Consider the following 20,962-nt stretch of genomic DNA (forward strand, 5'->3'; position numbering starts at 1 on the left):
AAAAAAAAAAAAAAAAAAAAAAGAATTTAAAAATTAACATTTAAGTTCTTGCACAATTGGCCTGCCTTGAACAGTGAAAGATTTTGACATTATCAAAATTGGGAAATAGGTCTGTTTTGAAATGCTAATTAAATAATTTCACTCTAAAGGAAAGGGTTTTATGGAATCTTGCACAAAAACTTGAAGTTTGATGTGTTTTTAGTCATGCCGGTGGTGTGAAGATCTTTAGTAACTGCAGCATGGAAGATTTTGCACATTTCATGTCCAAGCAATTATCTCAGTGTCTTCAGAATCAGCCACAATTGCAAATGGCTTATCAGTCGAGTACTTGCGGCAATGGGAAAGTGGATAGAGGGGAAGCCTGCGACTGCGGAACAGTGGAGGTCAGTGTCAGCTTGGGAAGACTGCAGCAGATTTGCATCAAAATTCTTAGTCACTCTTGCTAGTGTTGCACTGTCGTTGTCCCTCATTTATGACACTCGTCTTTCTACAAAGGCCTTCAGAATGATGTAGAGGGAAGTGAATAAAATTCGCAAGGGAACTTATGTGTTGCTATGTGGATTCACTGATGTGTAGCTCTGTTGAGGTATAACAATAGAGCTATGATTGCTTTAGTGAGGTAACAAAAATGGTATATATTTATGATGTATGACTTGATTATTTAAGTTTGCATTGTACAATAGTTACCATAAGCTAATTAACCTTCTAGTGATTTCCCTTTTAATGCACTTTATTTTATATAAGTTAATTTTTAAACTTTGTATTAGTATATACTTGCAGTGTAATTATATTTATTGTGGAGAGTTGGTAAATCTCCGTAACATATCTTAATTCTTTTTACATCCCCTTTTCCCTTTCTCCTTACTCCCTGTCAATTTCCCTTTCTGTCTCTCTCATTCTTCTAGTGGGAACAAGTAGGATGTGTCCTTTTAGCAAATTTCAGCTATACAATACTATATCATTAACCAGAAGTCACATTGTTGTATATTATACTGTATTTCCAGAGCTTTGTCATCCTAATAACTGAAACTTTGTACTTTGGGGCCATAATCTCTCTGTTTCTCCCTCCCCACTGTAGCCACCATTCTAATCTCCCAAACAGGTAGTTCTCAAAGTCGGATTCCTGAGCTCATCCACACTCATTCTACTTCTCCTGAGTAAATCCTTGGCAGTGTTTCTCTCCAAGCTATCATCTTCTGCCATTTGGAAAGAGAGGTGTAAGCCTTTCCCTGTAGAATCAGAAAACACGGTGGAGGGGTGCACATTTGCAGTTTTGAATATTTTAATCCAGGTCAATATTTTAGCCAAACACTTTTGAAATACACATAAGCAAGAGATAAGTTTTTCCAAACCACCGAGACTTTAGACAAACTGCCAAGTTGGAGGCCAGTGGGAAGAGTAGAGCTCCTACACAGTGGGGAAAGAGGCGGAGCTGAAATGAGTGAGCTCTGCGAGTCCCGCAGTGAGTGGTGTCGGCTTGGGGAGATCAGGGTGATGTGAGTGGAGTCCAGCCTTCCCCGGGCACTGGCTAGGGTCCCCACGTGTGCGCTCCCCAACATGAAAAGTATGTTTCTAGGTTCCCACGTGGGTAATGTGTTCGACAGAAATTGTTCCCCACCTCCCACTCACTGACTGTGGTTTGGTTTAAATGGAAACACCTTAAAATTTTTCACTACAAATTTAAGTAGTGTGTTTTAGCTCCATTAAATGCCATGTAACTGAGTCCTAAGCACACCGATCTCTTCCCTCTCTTGAATTCCGTATATATAGCAGTAGCAATGGCATTTACTGGATGGGATAACTGAAAAGATGTGTCCTAGTGAATGATTTTCTATAGTTTTTTTCTTTTTTTTTTGGTATCGGGGATCGAACTCAGGTCCTTGCCCTTGCGAGGCAGTCACCAGAACCACTGAGCTAAATCCCTGGCCCTTTTTTTTTCTTTTGTGTACTGGGGATCAAATTTGGGACCTTGCACTTTCAAGGCAGGCAGTGGCACAACTGAAATAAATCCCCAGCCCTCTTTGAAGTATTTGCTGTATTGAAAGTTTTACCCAACTAACCCCACTTCAAATCCCTGGGAATTTAAAACATATAAGTGTGTGTGTGTGTGTGTGTGTGTGTGTGAATGTATTATCTGTCCAACCTTCTCATTTCTTATGTGTTGCTTTTATTAGCCTTAGTAATAAAAATTTAAAAGCAGATTTATAGGTTATAGATGAATTTTAGGATAAAAGGGGCACCACAAGACATGGGTAAATGATATATGCATGACAGTTTTACCCACCTTGAGATATAATATTGTTGCTGAAGGAATTGGCAAGTGACATGCACATAGAGACGAGCTGAATGGAAGTAAAATGAAAAGTTTATTTTGTCAGAAAAGGGCCGGTCCCACTCAAGTACGCAATGCTGGTGACAGACCTCCTATTGGGTGGCAGCTTCCTCTCTTACAGGTTTTACAGCTATGACCTCATTCAGGTGGTTCCATTTCATTTCCTCAGTTCACATTACCCATACACAAATTACGGCAACCAGACAGTTCACTTTAACTCAGATGTAACAATTCCTTGTAGTTAGGGAGTTCACCTCACGATTCCTCTGGCTGTCTATCCTAGTGCACAGGAAGGGTGTGTTCAAGGTTAGGGATGAGGTCAGATGTCCCACTTCGTGCTCAGTGCCTCCCGTGTCTGTTAATTTTGAACTAAACAAAACAGATTGCTGTTAGAGACAGCAGAAGTCATTTTACATTTTCCTAACATTTTGTAGGTTTTTAGATTATTTATTTTAGATTGTTAAAAGTTCTCTGTATCAATATCATTTTCAAACTTTGTTAGAGAATTAAAAATTAAATAAACTTAAAACATTCCATAAAATATTGAAACCTCAGCAGTTCAATAGATTCAAATGGATCAAATAAGAACTACAGGGGCCCCGGGATTTAGCTCAGTGGTGATACTGCCTGCCTGGCAAGTGTGAGGTCCCTTAGATCCCCAGTACCAAACAAACAAACAACAACAAACAAAAGAACTATAGGAACCGGGAATGGGTAGATTACCACAGACCCCTGCAGTGTGTCTACAGTCTCCTATGAGTTACTACAACACAAGATGCTAAGAGTAAAGAAATAAGACAGAGTGAGCTGGGTCTCGGTGCTGATCACTGCTGCTCTGGACAGCGAAGACAAATGTTGCCAAAGGCATTTAGTATTTATTGATTACAGGCAGGGTGAGGTGAGACAGGTGTGCTTTGGAAACCTCTAAGGACATAGTGTGAAGAGTCCAGAGGTGACTGGGTGGAAGCATCTCAGGATGGCTGACGGGCAGCCAGGGATAGCTGCAGGCAAACAAGGATGTAAAAGAGAAGCAGAAGCACTGCTTATTTTTTTTTTTAAACTGGGGATCAAACTCAGGTCCTTGAGCTTGTGAGGCAGGCAGTGGAACCACTGAGCTGAATCCCTGGCCCAGGCACTGCTTATCTTACCTGGAGATATCAAAGGGAGATGGGACTGGGTCCTGCCAATACTGGATAGAAATGTCCGCTACAGAGAGCTAGTCACTAAGGCAAAGTTCTTAAACCACAACTTTGTTCGGTACCACTTGATCGAACTTGGGCTCTTCCACTTGAAAGGCAGGTGGCGGAGCCATGGGGCTAAATCCCCAGCCCTTAAATCGTAACTTTTTATGTCACATCTTGTATTTAACCAAATCTTTGTCCTAAAGAACCACAGATCATCTCAGTCTCCTGGTATGATCGCAGAGAATCCTATTATCAGCATAGCCAAAGCTAGTATAAAAACATGTTTTTAAAACACCAAGATCTATTACTTTGTAGGTAATTAATAAATATCTGTTAAGTAAATAAATGGGTGATCTTCCTGTTTGCCAACCTTTGAAGTTAATCATCTATCTGTGTACCATGCAGTGTGTTGTCATCATTAAAATGTATATCCAGTGTAAAAAAAATTTAAAAGATACTTCAGAGCTTTTGATTTGCCTTCCAGGAATGTGATAAGAAGCCACCTCTCTGCTGTGACCCTACCACGTGTCAACTGAAAGCTACTTCAAAATGTTCCGCAGGGGACTGTTGTGAGAATTGTGAGGTGAGGGATTTTTTAAAAATGTCTCCATGGCCTGACTAATGAAAATTATTCTTGTTTGTCATTCTCATAAATTCCCATTCTGCTTTATTCAATATAATTTACTCCACCAGTTCAAAAGTAAAGGAGCAGTATGCCGGGCTTCCCGTGATGAGTGTGATCTCCCTGACTTGTGCAACGGGTCCTCTCCAACATGTGGAGAAGACCTCTTCATTCTTAACGGGCACCCATGTGAGGACAGTAAATGGATCTGCATGAATGGGAGGTGTCTGACTGGGAAGGGGCAGTGTCAAGAAGCATTTGGTGAAGGTATCTATGATAATTTCATGATTTATGCATGTTTCTTGCTAGATACTGAAAAGAAATAGATGTCAAACTTCACTCATAATCAAAGGTCAACAGAGTAAGCAAAACTAAAAATCAAACGCAGTGATTGCAACCTGGTAAATATCACACAGCAGTTCATTCGTTAAGTTAGATTCCTAATGTGCTATGAGGATTAATAGTGACACTACTTAATATTGAGCAATACGGTAAGGTCTTTCAAAACACATGGGAAAAGAGCATCGAGAGCAGAAGCTATAACTGTATATTCCATACCAATACCAAGTCCGTAAACTTAAAAAATAACACATAAGAAAATGCTGCAGAAGTTATAAGAGTTTGGGTTCCAGTCTTTGGAATAAAATCAACATCATCAAAACAGAAGGGAAGGGCCAGGGATTTGCTCAGTGACCCCTCCCCCCCACCTCCCAGATACAAGGTCCAGAGTTCAATCCCTGGTACCAAAAAGCAAAAAAAAACAAAAAACAAAACAAAAGGAAGACCTCCAGTTGTCAGTGGTTGAGTAGATTCATTCAGGAAAAGCCTCCCGCTATCAAAACTGGGCGAAATAGTTTTCCATTTTTGTTTCAAAGTGTTGCAGAGCCACCAAGCATGTGACAGGGCCTCTCAGAGAGGTAAGAAGAATGATTCATTCTTGTTCCTTGAGGCAGCTGCTCCTTGGACAGGAATAGAGAAGTAACTGCTGAGAGGATAAGTAGGTCAGGAAAACCAGCCGCCATCCAAAGGCAGCAAGTGGAGCAGAATTTTCCAGAGCCTAAAGGGCTGGAAAGACAAAGGGTGGATGGAGCTCAACCTTTAGCGAGGAAAACGTGTTGGATAAACAGCCCACATTTTCCACAGAGACCCACTCGACTTGGCCCTGTAATTGGAACTCGTTTTCAGCCAACAGACACAGCGTACATGTGACACAGCTTCATTCTGTATGCAGGGGACACACACAGTTTTCTGTCAGTGTGGAAAATGAAATAAATGAATAATGAATTAAATTTTTTAAAGTGAAATTGAGAACACAAATGATGAGTTCTTAAGCAGATTAATCAAACAGGAATAGCATGTTCAAAGAGTAAACTATAGGGGGCTGTACAACATGAATCTGTTGTGAGATACACAATACAAGGGACGATAACTATAGCTGGCTGTCTTTGGTTTATTTACCCCCGAATGATATGTTAGACAGACATATTTTATTTCAGAATTGTTCCACTGTCTCCCATCTTTAGTTACAATCTTTGAAAGCCTCTGCTTTTAGTCAGATGCTCTTGTGTGCATACTGCCATCCATCTTTTCCTTCCCTTGCTGTATGAGATGACACCAATCACTTTAATTAATACCCCTTTTACCCAAAAGTAAGATCTCCTTAGGAAATAGTCTCAGGGCAAGGCAGTACAATGTTTGTGGCTAACTGATACTCTGAGGTTGGATTGGCATTTGGACCAGTTCAGTCTATACATAGTGCATCCTCATTTCCGTAGTGTGAGTCTAAGGTTTTCTTCAGAGACTTTGGCATGTCACTGAGACCCCAGATGCTAGCAGATCTGTAACCAAAACAAAGACTACAGAAAAATTCATTCTGCTCTCCAGAAGTTTTTCTTCTTGTGTTTAACTCTCCTGTCTTGCACCAGTTTAGAATCAGGAGAGAGCCTGGGGGAAGGAACCTACTGTGTGTTAAAGGCCCCTGAGTCTAATTTTGCCACTGAGTCTATGAAAGGTTGTCAGACTTCGGCCTGCTTTCCATCCATAACCAGCTTTGCAAGTGACCCCGAAACAAAGTAAACCATCACCTTTCTGTTCCATGATGATGCTAGGAGTTTTCCCTGACACCCCAGTGTGTCCAGTGGGGGTCCACTCATGGTATGTCATTTTCCCCGGGGCCACAATATCACAGTCTGACATTCCTGTCAAAGGCCTTTGGCTTAGGCCTTCAACTAGAGGACATCTGAAGAAGGTTATGAAAATTAAACTGGTCTTTAACTAAGCTGGGTCTTATGAGAATTAAAATTAAGCATATTATGCACATAGATTGGAGGTACATGTGAAAATGAACCAGTTGTGAAGTCAGGATTTCTTTTCTGATCTGAGGAAATGATGATAAAGCAAGATAATTGGGTTTTGGATTGATTTCAAAAGCCATTTATGCAGAAAGCTTATTGAGCAGTGAGTCGATTATATGTTTAAAAATGTTTTATGTACTTATAGACCTGTATTTATAGACTTACTAAAATTAGAAGTCAAACCATATGTAGTGATCAATGTAAAATAGATCTAGTATATGTGCGTGGACAGGAGGCAAGAATCAGTTTTTAAATATTTTTGCTGAAGTGGCTTTCTATGATCTTAAGGCTAGTTTTTATTTTCCATTTGATATTATGATGTTATTTTGTGTAATATATTTTAAATCACCTTACAATTATAAATATATTCATTAGTTATTTTAATTTGAATTACTCTATGCATCATGTGACTGACAACACTTTTTTTCAGGTGTAAACTTTGGTGCAAGTGATTGTTATGAGCAACTTAATTCTAGGAATGATATTTCTGGAAACTGTGGTATAAGCAGAGACGGGAGTTACACACCATGTGCACCTAGGTATGCTTTATGAAATCTAACTGAGAACCTCTGCTGCCTTGTATGTGAAAATATCACTAGTTAATTAAGCTTGTGTGTAATCAAGATATCACCTGAGCATGACATAAGATCGCATTCAATACAACCGTAAAAATGATAAATGTGCTGTCTGTGTCTGCCTCATGCACACAGATTATCCCTTGTCCTTTAGCACCAAGCAGTTTATTCGCATAAACATTAGTTACCTGTCAGCAATCATTTTTTTCTTTGCATGCTACCTCCTTAATTTTATGAAGAATGACGGTCTTTACAGGGTGGACATGAAAGCACATGAATTTTCACTATCCGCAAAGTAGAGTGTAGTATTGAGCAGTGTATGTCCTAGGGCCACAGTTGGTTTCCAATCCTAAGGCCGCTGTTAGCCCTTCTGAGATAGGAGCTTTGCATGGATACGTGCTTATTCTTAGCTAGGTAATGTGCAGAAAGTCAGTCGGCTCACCACTCCATGGAAGCCAGTTACAGGGAAGCAAGGAGGCGGTAGAGAAGGAACTTCATTCCCACGAGCTAGCAGACTGTAAAGACGGCAGGCGATTGTCCCAAAGGACCATCTTGGCAGGAAGGTGATTAAGAAGCTGTCTATACAGGAGATGTATAGTTGCAGACCGGTGGAGGTTTGTGGGCAGATGTACATTTGATTTCAATCATATCCTTGCAAGATATCTCCCCGTTCTGCAAACGTGAAGGAAAACAGTGGTGACTCTTGTCAGAGCTCATTATTTCCTTTCACTAATAGTTTGCTTGCATGGAGATCCTCACAGTTTATGCAATGGGATCAGGAGAGCCAAACTCACAGTACTACAAGAACGCCTGCTTCACTTGATTCTTGTGAAAGCTTAATGCTCAGCTTCAAATTTGTTTGTCCATGAGGCTATAATTGTTGCTGACTTTGTTGCCATTGTCAGGGTGGGATTGTTGTTGCTATTCATTGGTTTTCTCCTTGTGTCAATATCTGGATTGTCTTTGTATCCTTAGTAATACTGTGACCCATTGCTGGAGAACTGGGTGCTGGGCCAGTTTAATGGCAGCCTTCAGGCCCACATGAACAGAGGAGGTTGGACCTATGGATAGAGGCAAAGGCATATAGTTAGCCACACCTGGAGTGTCTCACTGGATAGCAGACACTAACTGAAGATATGTCCATAATGGCAACAAGGCCTTTCCACTATAACCCACCTATAAACCTAAGCATGCACACACACACACACACACACACACACACACACACACACACCATGGAAGACCACACAACAGACTGCCTCCAAAACTTTCAATCTCTCTAAGTCGATCCTTTAGGCATTGAGGAGGAGAAAATAAAAAGCCAAAAAGCTCAGTTCACTGACTCTTCTGTTTACAAATAATTCAGTTTATGAACGGAACTGTTCCGGCAAAATTTTGCTTCTGTTTGCAAACTCCACATCCAGTGACAAACATGACTGTGGCCATCTTCCACAAGTGGACATGAAAGAAACTCTCTTCCTGAGGATCGTGGAACAAATTAAATTAATGAATCAAGGCATCACTTTATTAAAAATGATAATAGGAGATGAACAGATCAATAAGGTGTCTGATGAGCTCAAAGAAGATAGATATAACTAAGCAGATAATAGGTTTAATAAGGACAACCATTAGTAACTTTACAAAAGACACTAATAAAAAGCAAGTGAGGGCTGGGATTTAGCTCAGTGTTTCCGGAGCCTGCCTCGCAAGCGCAAGGGCCTGATTTTGATCCCCAGTACCAAGGAAAAAAAGGGAATGAGCTGAACAAGACAATACAAAAATACAAAAAACGAATGACCACTTTACCAAAGAATTAGCATCTGTGAAATCCAGGAGATTAAAACTATGAAAGTATGGGGAGCAGAAATGACTAATGTGAGGACAGAGAGTCGGAACCAGAAGATAGGTTGATGCCTTAAAACCTTACAGAAATGCCTTAAAAACAACATGAAAAATAGATCCAACAGCTGCTACATGACACAAAGAAGACCAATCCAAGATTAACTGGCATTAATGAAATATCAGAAGGCAGCACAAATGACATTTAAAACCTGGTTACAGAAATAAGAGCAGAAAAATGTTCAAATATGGAGAAAATGTTAACATACAGATAAATGAAGTGTATAGAACCCCAGATAGTCACAATCAGAAAATAACTACACTGTGACACATCACAGTCACATCTCAGAAATCCAACGCAAGAACAGACTCTTAAAAGCTGTTAGACAATAGCAGTGAATCATTTGTAAAGGCAAGCCCATTAGACATCATAGCAGACTTCTCAACATAAAACTTAAGGCCAAGAGAGCTTGGAGTAAAGGATTTTGAGGCCTAAAACAAAACAACTTCAACCCCACATTGATATATATGGCAAAACCATATTTCAAAATGTATGGAGGAATAAGGTGTTTCCATGACAAAGAGCACCTGAAGAAGTTCATGAAAAAGCAGCACTCCACCAAAGCAGCACTCCAAGGACATCCTACAGAGACAAGCCAACAATGCAAAGTGTAATAGAATGAATGCCAAGCAGGGCGAGAAGTTAACAGAAGGGGGGAAAAGATTCAGCAGCAGAAAAATAAGTGAGGGCAGGAATCCATTAATAGTTTCCAGTGAATGCTCTCAATTCATCAACTGAAAGACACAGATCAGCGTAATGTATCAAAAGACAAAACCCAATGATATCCGGTGTACAAGAAATATATCTTATCCACTGAGAAATTTATGGACTGAAACTGAAAAGGTGGAAAATGATATTCCATGGGACAAAAACTGAAAAACAAGCAGGAGTAGCAATCCTACTTTCACACAAAATGGGCTTCAAGCCAAAACTGATCAGGAAAGATAAAGAAGGTCATTACATACTGCTTAAGGGAACAAGTCAACAGTAATTATAAACACATACGCAGAAAACATAAGCACAAACATCTTCATAAAACAAATATTACTAGACTTAAAAGGTCAGATAAACATCAACACAATTTTAATGGGAGGCCCCAGTACTCCTCTATTATAAATAGACAGAAAAAATAGGCAAAAATCAACAAAGCAATACCACAGTTGAAGAAAACATTTGAACAAATGGACTTAGTAAATGTGTACAGCATTCCACCACCACCACCAACAGAGCATACATTCTTTTCAGCAGTGCATGGAACTTTCTCCAAAATAAGCCACAGACGAGCCAATAAAGCATGCTACAGTCAGTGCAAAAGAATTGAAATCCCATGCATATTATCAGATCATAGCACAAATGAAAAATCAATGAGAAAAGAAACCATAAAGTTATACAAACACATGGAAATTAAATAATACTCTCATAAACAATCAATAGGTCACAGCTGATGTCAAGGAAGAAATTAGTTCTCAGAATCAAAAGATAATGCTCATACAATGTCACAGAACATAGAGGGCACAATGAAAGCCATCCTAAGAGGGAAGGTTATAGCTGTGGATCCCACATCAGAAAAACAAAGCGAGCCCAAATAGGTAATCTAGGGAGGCCCTCAAGGTGCTAGAAAAAGAACAATGCAAATCCAAAATCATTACAAGGAAAGAAATTATCAAGATCATATCAGAAATTAATGAAATTGAGACCATAAAAATACAGACCTTAATGAATAAAAGAGCCAATTTTTCAGAAGAATAAACAAAATACACAAATCTTCAGACCATGTTACCAAGAAAAGGAAAGGCCCAAATCAATACAATTATAAATGAAAAGATATATAGGACAAAACTATATTTCAAAATTTATGGAGAAATAGGTGTTTCCATGACAGAGTACCTAACAATAGCAGGTGTGGGCATGGTAGTGCATGCCTGTAATCCTAGCACTCAGGAGGCTGAGGCAGGAGGATTGCCAAAAGTTGGAGGCCAGCTTGGACTACACAGTGAGTTCCAGACCAACCTGAACTACATAGCATGACCCTGTTTCAAAACACAATAAACATAAAAAGAAAAGAAAAAAGGTGAAATCACAGAGGGCACATCCAAAATTTAGAAGATGGTTAGTAACTACTCTGAAATTTTGTATTCCAATAAATTGGAGAATCAAGAAGAAATACCTTCCCAGATACACATGCATTGCCAAACAACATGAAGAAGATATTTAAAAATCCCTAAAAACCCAATAACAGACATTAAAATTGAAGTAGAACAAAAAGCCTACCAACTATGACAAGCCCAGGTCCTGATGGTTTCACAGTTGGATTCTACAAGAACCTGAGTGATGATCTAATGCCAGCAGTCCTTAAACTCTTTAATGAAATGGAAAGTGAAGTACTTCCAAAGTTATTCCTGGAAAGTAACGATTACCCTGCTTCCAAAACTGGAGACTGAAAAAAGCACAGGCAATTTTTTTTTTTATTGTCCTGGAGATCAAACTTGCACCCTCGTGCCTGCAAGGCAGGCGGCGGGACCGCTGAGCTAAATGCCCAGCAAGGTCATTTTCTTTAATGAACATAGATGCAAACATTCTCAGCAAGATACTACCAACCGGTATACAAGAAATAATCAAAAGATCATACAGTGTGATCAAGTAGGTTTCATTCTAGGAATTCTGGGACGGTTCAGCATATGCAAATTAATAAATGTAATTGATCCCATAAACAGAAACAAGGACAAAACTCATGATCACACCTCACTAGACATAGAAAAAGCCTTTCACATAATCCAACATTTATGCATGATAAAAACCCTGAGGAAATGTGTAAAGAAGGATGTAATCACAATCCAATAAAAGTCATTTGTGACAAACCTACTGCCAACTTTATATGAAATGGGCAAAAGCTGAAAGCTTCACCTCTAAAATCAGGAAAAGGCAATGATGTCATCTATCACCACTATACCCCATCTATACCGCATGAGGCTTTGGGAGGACACCTAAACACAAGCCACAATAGCACAAGAGTGAACATGTGGCCGATGGAAGAAAATAGAGAATGCATAAAAAAATCCCAGGTGCATTCAGCTACCAGATCCTGGACAAGGGCCAAAACTATAAGGTGGAGGAAAGACAGCCAAATTAATAAAGGGTGCTGGAAGAACTTTGAATATGCAGGATAGAGAATCTAGATCTGTCTGTGTACTGTGTACCAAACCAAAATAAAAGGGATTAAAGATCAAAATGTTAAAGCGGAAATACTTAATCTGCTGGAAGGTCAATTAGCTATAATTCTTGAATACATAAGCACAGGCAAGGACTTTCTGAACAGAATCCCAGTTACACAAGAAATAGCATCAAGCATCTGAATCATATCAAATTAAAAAGCTTCCACACAATAAAGAAAACAACCAACACAGCAAAAAGACAATCTGAAAAATGGGGAAAAATGCGCCAGCTTCGACAGAGGACCATTACCTAAAATATACCAAGAACTGAAAAACATTAGACCCACTGAAATAAAAGACTCAGTCTCACACACACACACACACACACACACACACACAAACACACACACACAGTCATTAGACCCACTGAAATAAAAGACTCAGTCTCACACACACACACACACACACACACACACACACACACACACACAAACACACACACACACAGACATACAGTAAGACAACTAAAATGAGTAGATCCATCTCAGAAGAAATACAAATGGCCAATAAATACATGAAAAATGTTCAACATCCCTGGCCATTAGAGAACGCCCTGAGATTCCAGCTTAGTCCAGAAAGAATGACCGTCATCAAGAAATCACGTAAGACCAAATGCTCATGAGGCTGCAGAAGAAAAGGAACTGGTGAACCCCTGAGGAAGTCACTAGGGAGACACCTTAGAGTACTAACATCGAAATTCCAGTCGACCCAGCTGTTCCCCTTCTAAGCCTCTTTCCAAGAGTTAAAGACACCCTACCTCGGTGGTGCACTCACCCTCATGCTGATAGCAGCCCACTTCATAATAGGGAGGCCTTGGAAGCTGTGTGAAGGCCCAGCAGTGGAAAAGTGGACAAGGAGATTGTGGCGCATATACACAATGGAGCCCTATTCAGCTAAAAAGGGAGGTAAATTCTTATCATGTGTAGGCAGACAGATGTAATTGAAATAAACCACACGTAAAGGTTAAATATTGCATGGTTCATCTTCTATGAGAAACCCAAAATATCGATAAATAGCAAAATAATTAGGGAGGTAGATCTTTTGGAAGTACTTCATAATTATTGAAGGATCTAGTTATTAGCAATTTGGGTAAAGATATTGCTTTTGGTGTTTTAAAGTTAATTGCATATGTTCTATGACAAATGTTAAATGTTTTCTTTTGCTTTTGTAATGATAGGAAAGTATTAAGATTAGTGATTTTGATCTGTGTGTAAATTACAGCAATCGGAAGTGTGGAAAATTAATATGTACATATTTTAAGGGTGAAATAAACAGAAACAAGTTTGCCACTACTATTTATGCCAACATAAGTGGATACATCTGTGTTGCTCTGGAATATCCTCTGAATCATAAGGATAGTAACAAGATGTGGGTAAAAGATGGAACTGTTTGTGATACAAAAAAGGTAGGTGGTATCTTCTTTCCAAATAACATCTGAATATTACATACTGTGGAATTTTTGTTGTTGTTGTTTTTGTTTGTTGACAGAGTCTCACTATGTAGCCCAGGCTGGCCTTGAACTCACAGTGACCCTCCTGCCTCAGCTTCTCCGTTGCTGGGATTACAGACCTGTGGCACCACAGCTGGCACTAGACGCTGTGTTCTTAAATGATGCAGATTTATTATTTTCTCATAGCTTAAATGTACAATCAATATTCAAATTTAGAGACTAAGAAAAAAGAATTTTAATCAAATATAATCTGCAATCATTCATGGGTGATAACCCTGTGAAGTTTCCATTGACTACTTTGTTTTCTTTACAGAAGTTATAGACATTCACTCAAGTGAAAATCACACTGTTTGTTCCCTGTATTTTACTAAATTATCTCGTGTTTCACAATGAGCACTTCTAACGTCATGAATTATCTTTTGGAATAATGGTCATGTCTTTTAAAATTGTGTTTATTGGAATATGTTCATAGTTCATGACAATTGCATTCATCTCGGAGAACTGGTGCACGCACGTTCTGCACCGTAGTCACGTTCACTTACACTTCTTCCTCCTCCGCTCCCCACCCATCTCCAGGTCCCCTTCCCATCTCCACGAAGTCCACCACCTCATGTCCTGTCATCTAGCGTTCGCTCCCCCACTCCCCTCGGTACTGGGGATAGAACTCAGGATCTTGTGCTTGCAAAGCAGGTGCAGCACTACTGAGCTAAAGGCCTAGCCCTCGTATCCTCTAGTTTGCATTTTACCCTTTAAATTGTTTATATTTTGGGTTTCTCGTGTAAGAGAAAACATGCAATTTTAACCTCCTTGGTCTGATTCATTTCACTTAGCATTGTGGTCTCAAAGTATGCATTTTTTGTACAAATGACTCAAACTGACCCTTTCTGATACAATAGTGTGTTTATGTATCACATTTTCTGCATCCTTTCATCTACTGATAGGCGTATAGGTTGCTCTCAAGATTTAGCACTTATGAGCTGTGCTGCTATAGACATGGGGCTGCATGAATCACTGTACTATATCTTTAACCTTTCAGGAAGGTAACCAGAAGCGTAACCAGAAGAGGTTTATTAGCTGGGCCAAATGGAATTTCTATTTGTAACTTCTTTTTTTTTTTTTTGGTACCGGGGATCAAACTCAGGTCCTTGTGCTTGCAAGGTAGGCGACGGAACCACTGAGCTAAATCCCTGGCCCACTATTTGTAACTTTTTGAGGCATAGCTACACGGATTTCCATAGTGGTCATTTAGTTATTTCTAAATGGCTTTTAAAATAATATGTGCCCATTACAGAGGTGAAAATAATAAACAATTCACAGAGTCAAACATCTGGAATGTGGATACAGTCACATATCTGGAATATGGTTACATTTCCACTCTCATGAGCATGCCTTCAGATGTTTATATACATACAGGTAGCACAGATACAAACTACTTTCTAACTGTACATTTTTGTAGAATCATCCCATTCCCTGATCTAGTTTTTCTATTTTATCACTCAATATGGTACATGTAGGTATGTATACAATTTTATGTCTCCCACATTTTTCTCCTTCATGCTCAAGTTCTAATTACTATCATGTCCAAACTTTAAATTATAAATCCTCTGTGGTCCAACAAGTAGCAGACTACTGTAAACCACTTGTTGAAGTACAGAGGGGAAGGTAAAATATAGCTGACTAGGGAACCAAATATATTTCTTGTGAATGAAGAGTAAGAAAAATAATTTAATGTTTTCATTGCAACCAGATATAAATGAAACTCTAATAAGTATTTCACCTCTTAATTATATATGTGCATTTAAAATATATTCTTTTGTCTGGTAATTAAGGAAATAATCTCTATACAAGCTGTAGTTCTATTACTTTACTAGAGTTATTTTAAAAACTGAGCAGTGGGGCCAGGGATTTAGCTCAGTGGTTCCACTACCTGCCTCACAAGCGCAAGGTCCCAATTCAATCCCTGATACCACACCCAAAATAAAACAACAACTGAGAAGTGGAAACAGTATACAAAATAAAAAATTGTAACCCCCAAAACTCAAGAATTTTGTAGACCTTTATTTTTATAGCGCTGCATTTGAAAATTATTTGACAAGTTAAAATCAAGGTTATCTTTTGTTTAAAATTCTCCATCATTACTACAGATCCAAGTTTGGGCTACGTCAGTTAAGAACAGCACCAGAAAGGGGGCTGGAGATTTAGCTCAGCAGTCCCGCCGCCAGTCTCGAAAGCCTTCTGAGTTTGATTCCAGGAACACCCCCTAAAAAAAGAGCCATCAACAATGGCTTTGTATTTTTGTCCACAAAGCACAGTCGTTCCTTCAGAGGAGTTACAGGGCTCCGCTGTCCAGGACCCAGACTCGGTCTGGTGTCAGCAGTGGATCCTGTGTGGTGATCCTCTTCCTTCTGCTTCCAATATGATGGGCTGAAGCCACCTCCATGTGCTGGGAGAGACAGCTGGAGAGAGGTGGATGCCGTCTTGGTTCGCCACAGTGAGTGAGCTGGATGAAGGGTTCTTGACCATCTCCACGCATCATCATCATCTACTGGGCCAAGGTGGTCACCTATCAGCCAGACCTGTACCTCTGCAGCTTCAAACCAGTATTCGTCATTCAGAAAACAATGCTGAGTGGTGCTGGAGGCGTCTCCACGGCAGGGCAGGGAGATGGAGGCTGGGGTAGAAATCTTGGGGTGGTGCTACCCAAGTGGGTGGCCACAACCCTTTGTCTTCATAAATACCGTGTTTCCTGTCTATAGGAAAGAAGGATCGACTTAGCTGCATATGAAGAAATTCATCAGTTTTACGTATTCTGCAAACTAGAGTGCTACTGTAACGCCTCATTTGTGAATATTCTTTTAGATTGGAATTGATGTATTATGACCACAAATGTTTAAATTTCTTTTGACATCAGAGAAAACAGATATTTTAAAAAATAATTTTTTTAAAGAAATATTTTCAGGGATATTGACAGTGGGGGCACAGGGTATATGGGAGATCTCTGTGCCTTTTCCATTTTTTTGTGTGAATCCAAAACTGACCTAAAACATTGTCTTTTAAACGCGACCTTTATAAAGTAATAAAAAATATAACTTCTGGAAAAATACTTCCTTTAGTTATGTCTGAAAAGGAATGTAATAAAAACAACGTGAAGAGAACTGTATTGAAAAGTCTCGTCCTGGAAGTTCAAGTAGAAATTAGAAGCTAGCTTAAGCTTCGATGTGAAAATGAGTTGGCCGCAGAAGTAGGCACAGAACCTCATTAATTCTGAGGAAGATGGGGCGCGGAACCAAAGCAGAATGCCGGACGCTGTCCTGATTCTTAGCACCTGACACTCGCTCTTTCTGACTGACCTCAGCGGGAACACAGGAAGGACCGACTGGGCCACGGAATGCGTCTGTGATGATACTTAAGATTGCCTCTGCAGATTGTTTCTTTTTTTTAACTTGAGTTATAAATTTAAAAGTCTAAGAATATGGAAGTGTATTTAAAACGTGGGCAAAGTAATTTATGTTTGCTTCTGAAAACTATCATCAAAGGCTCAAAAGAAGAACCAGTTTCATTGCGTTAAAACATAAACCGTTTTAGAGCTCATATAAAAGAATAAAACCGGGAAGACTACGCAAGTCAGTATGTGTCTCACCCTGCCCGTGGGTAGGAAGAGCACTGCCACAGTGATCCCACCGCCTCTGAAAAGGCGCTGTCACGGAGCAGCAGCCACAGTCAACATGAATGGTTGACAGTGCACTGTATCTATTACGATGCCCTTAGAAGACGGCCCTTTATTTTCTATTTTGCAAATAAAAGATTTTTATTGAAAATGTATTTCATAAATTTCTTTGTTTTGTAAAAATAATTTTGCCTTTTGCCTTTTGTAACATTTGTGAAATGTAAATTTCATATTATTAGTGTTTGGTATAAGTATAAAATCTATTCATTTTAAACGTCATGAAATCACTTCTGTCTGGACTTGCTCATCTGATGTTTTATTCACAGGTAATGCCTTTGCCTTTTAAATTTTATTTAAAATTTGTATTATGTATATGTAAGGTATGCAGTCTGTTGCTGTGATATACATCTACACGGTAAAATGATCGCTGGATTGACCTAACCTACTCGATGCCTTGCATGGTCACTTCTGTGTCTGTGTGTGTTGTTGTACAATCACCTAAGATCCAGTCTCTAAGCAGATATCCAATGTACAATATTATCTTATCAAGGATAGTCCTAGTGTCGTACATTAGAACTGTGGACTTACCCATTGCGCATCATTGAAAGTAACCCTTGGTGATCGCCATCTTATCTCCATTTCTATGTGTTTGACTGTTTCTTTTCAGAATTGTCATTCTGTGTCTGCCTTATTTCGTCTACCATACTTTCCTGTTGGTGTGCCCGTGTCCCTGGCAGCATCTCATTGCTTAAGGCTGAAAAATATTCCATTTTATAGCTAGATCGATACCACAATTTTATTTTCCAGATGAAGTGTATCAAATACTGTTTATATATTTAAACAGTATGTTATACACCTTAAATATATACGAATAAAAGATTAACATTGAAGCAGTCCTTGTAGTGGTAGCTCATTTAGGTTTATTTTGTCTGATATTAGAACCATGATTGTTTTCTTTTGGTTACTATTTGTATTTGCATAGAATATCTTTCTCATTTGATTTTCAACTTCATCTCTTGCAGACAGCAGATAGTTGGACTATGTTTTTTGTTTTTGGGGTTTTTTTTGGGGGGGGTACTGGGAATCGAACTTGGGACCTTGCACTTGCAAGGCAGGCGGCAGCACCACTGAGCTAAATCCCCAGCCCAGCTATGAATTTTTTAACACATTCTGTCAATGCATGAATTAGATGGGAGAAATTAATCCATTAACATTAATTTACTCACTGATAGAAAAAATTTGTTTTTGCCATTTCATTGTTTGTTTTCTGTTTTGTTACATTTTTAGTCTCTCATTTCCTCCTCTACTGCTTTTCTTTGTAACTGGTGTTTTCTAATGCCACATTTTGATTCTCTTCTCATTTTATCTTGTATATTTTCTATAGATATTTTCTTTGTGGGTTTATGGGTATAAAATTATGCATCCTAAATTATAGAAACCTGGGCTGATTATAGATTTCTAATTATAGATTATAGATTTCTAATTATAGATTTCTAATTATAGAAACCTTGCAAGTGCACGGTCCCGAGTTCAATCCCCAGTACAAAAAAAAAAATCCAAAAACAAATTATAAGAAACCTATTTTGAATTGATGACAGAATAGCATTACATGGAAAATTTTGATTCCTTTACAGCTTTTTAATGCCAAAAGTTGCATCCTTTTGTGTTATGTACCTAATAATGTAGAGTTATAATCATTTTCATGCATTTTGCACATTTCATAGAAAATAAAAGTGGAGTTGCAAATAAAAATTAGAACAATACTAGTTTTTATACTTGCTCATTTATTTACCTTAACCAGTGGTCTTTATATCTCCGTAGGACTTTTCGTTAATGACTACATGCACTTATTTCATTCTACAGAACTTTAGTAATTCTTCTACGCTAGGTCTTGTGGTAGTTAATGTCCTCAGTTATTGTTGGCCCAATCTGGACAATGTCTTACTTTTGCCCTCACTTTCACAGGGCAGTCTTCCGAGAGAATTCTTCGTGGACAGCCCTTTCCCCACCCGCTATTTCTCCAGTCTTCTGGCCTCAGATGTCTCTGCTCAGGGTCTCATTGACATTATTTGCATGTGATGATTGGTTTTTCACTTATTCCTTTTTGGGGGGGGGATCCGAGGCTTGAACTCGGGACCTTGTGCTTGTGAGGCAGGTGGAGGAACCACTGGGCCAACTCCCCAGCCCTTCTATGTACTACTTTAAGATACTTCGTCTTTTTCTTCTGACAGACAGGTTGTATCGCATCTCAGTGCTTCTTTATGTTATTTGCTGTTCTTTGAATTTTTAGGATTTATAGATCCATGACTTCTTTTCACATAAGAGATGATTTCAGGAATTATTGCTGCAAGTAATCTTTCTTTCCTATATTCCTTTCCTTTCTTATAGTCTACAAAGACTCCAAAAACATGTACATTCATCTTTTAGATGGTGTTCATAAATCCCTCAGGCTGAGTTCATTTTTCATTTTTTTTACTTTCACTTCTTCACACTCAATAACTTCTAATGTCTTATTTTCAAGTATGTCAATTCTTTTATTTACCCAAAGTTGCTAATTGAATTGATCTAGTGAATTTTTCAATCCATTTTTTATGTTTGTTTGTTTGTTTTTTGAGACAGGGTCTCACTATGTAGTTGAGACTGACCTGGAACTCACTATGTAGCTCAGGCTGGTCTCAAACTCACAGTGATCCTCCTGCCTCGGCCTCACGAGTGCTGGGATTACAATTTATTGAGCCAGAATTTGTTTGGTCTATGTTTATAATTACTTTCTCTTTACTGATGTTCTCATTTTTCCCTGTGTCATTGTTCTAATTTCCTTCCATTTTTTGTCCATATTTTTTCTCTTTAGGTCTTTGAGGGCATTAAGTACAGCTATTGTAAAACATATTTCCATCACTTTAGATTTTCCATATTTTTTCTGTTTCTTTTAATTCCTTGAATTTTTTTTGTTGAAAATTGGGCATCATAAAAAAAATCTATGTCTCATAGTGTTTTATAGAGTCACTTAGTATTGGGGAAGTTTTTATTATTTCGATATATAGTAATAGTGTATGTTCATTGGTGCAATGTAATGCTTTGAAAGATGTATACATTTGTGTAATGATCAAATCAGAGGAATTAGCATATCCATCACATTAAATATTTGTCATTTATTCTTGTGAGAACATAAAATATAAAATCCCATTTGAAAAATACAGTGCATAGCCATAGTCACCCTACTGAGTAATAGAGCACTAGAATTTATTCTTCCACCCTGATGGTAACATTGTACCTGTTGACCAATGCTTGTCCATCTCACCCTTCCCTCCCCACTCCCAGCCATTGGTACCCACTTTCTCATCTTAATTTCTATTGAACATTTTCACATTTACAAATGATAGTATGATATCTGCCCTTATATTACACAGGATCATCCATGTTATCAGAAATGACAAGATTTCATTCTTTTCATGGTTGGATAGTACTTCATCTTCTGTATGTACCCCCTTTCCTTTATCCATTAATCCACTGATAGGCATTTAAGTAATTCAGTCTGTTGGATATTGTGGGCAGTGCTGCAATGAACAAGACAGTATATACCTTTTCATATATATATTCATATTTATTTCTTTTGGAAATATGTATATATGTGTGTGTATATATATATATATAGAGAGAGAGAGA

At 38.6% G+C, this 20,962-nt stretch overlaps 1 protein-coding gene across 1 annotated transcript in view; it reads left to right on the forward strand.

The window, feature by feature from the left end:
* LOC104862882 (disintegrin and metalloproteinase domain-containing protein 2) overlaps positions 1–20,962 on the forward strand; it is a 97,074-nt gene that overhangs the window by 68,276 nt on the left and 7,836 nt on the right. The window contains exons 12-16 of the mRNA XM_010625103.1: positions 203–383; positions 4,001–4,099; positions 4,210–4,405; positions 6,923–7,031; positions 13,401–13,584. Of these exons, the coding sequence (XP_010623405.1) occupies positions 203–383; positions 4,001–4,099; positions 4,210–4,405; positions 6,923–7,031; positions 13,401–13,584 (769 nt within the window). The remainder of the gene's footprint in view (positions 1–202; positions 384–4,000; positions 4,100–4,209; positions 4,406–6,922; positions 7,032–13,400; positions 13,585–20,962) is intronic.

Source organism: Fukomys damarensis, unplaced genomic scaffold, assembly GCF_012274545.1.
Source record: "Fukomys damarensis isolate Sample0158 unplaced genomic scaffold, DMR_v1.0_HiC HiC_scaffold_18, whole genome shotgun sequence".
NCBI classification, from domain to species: Eukaryota; Metazoa; Chordata; class Mammalia; order Rodentia; family Bathyergidae; genus Fukomys; species Fukomys damarensis.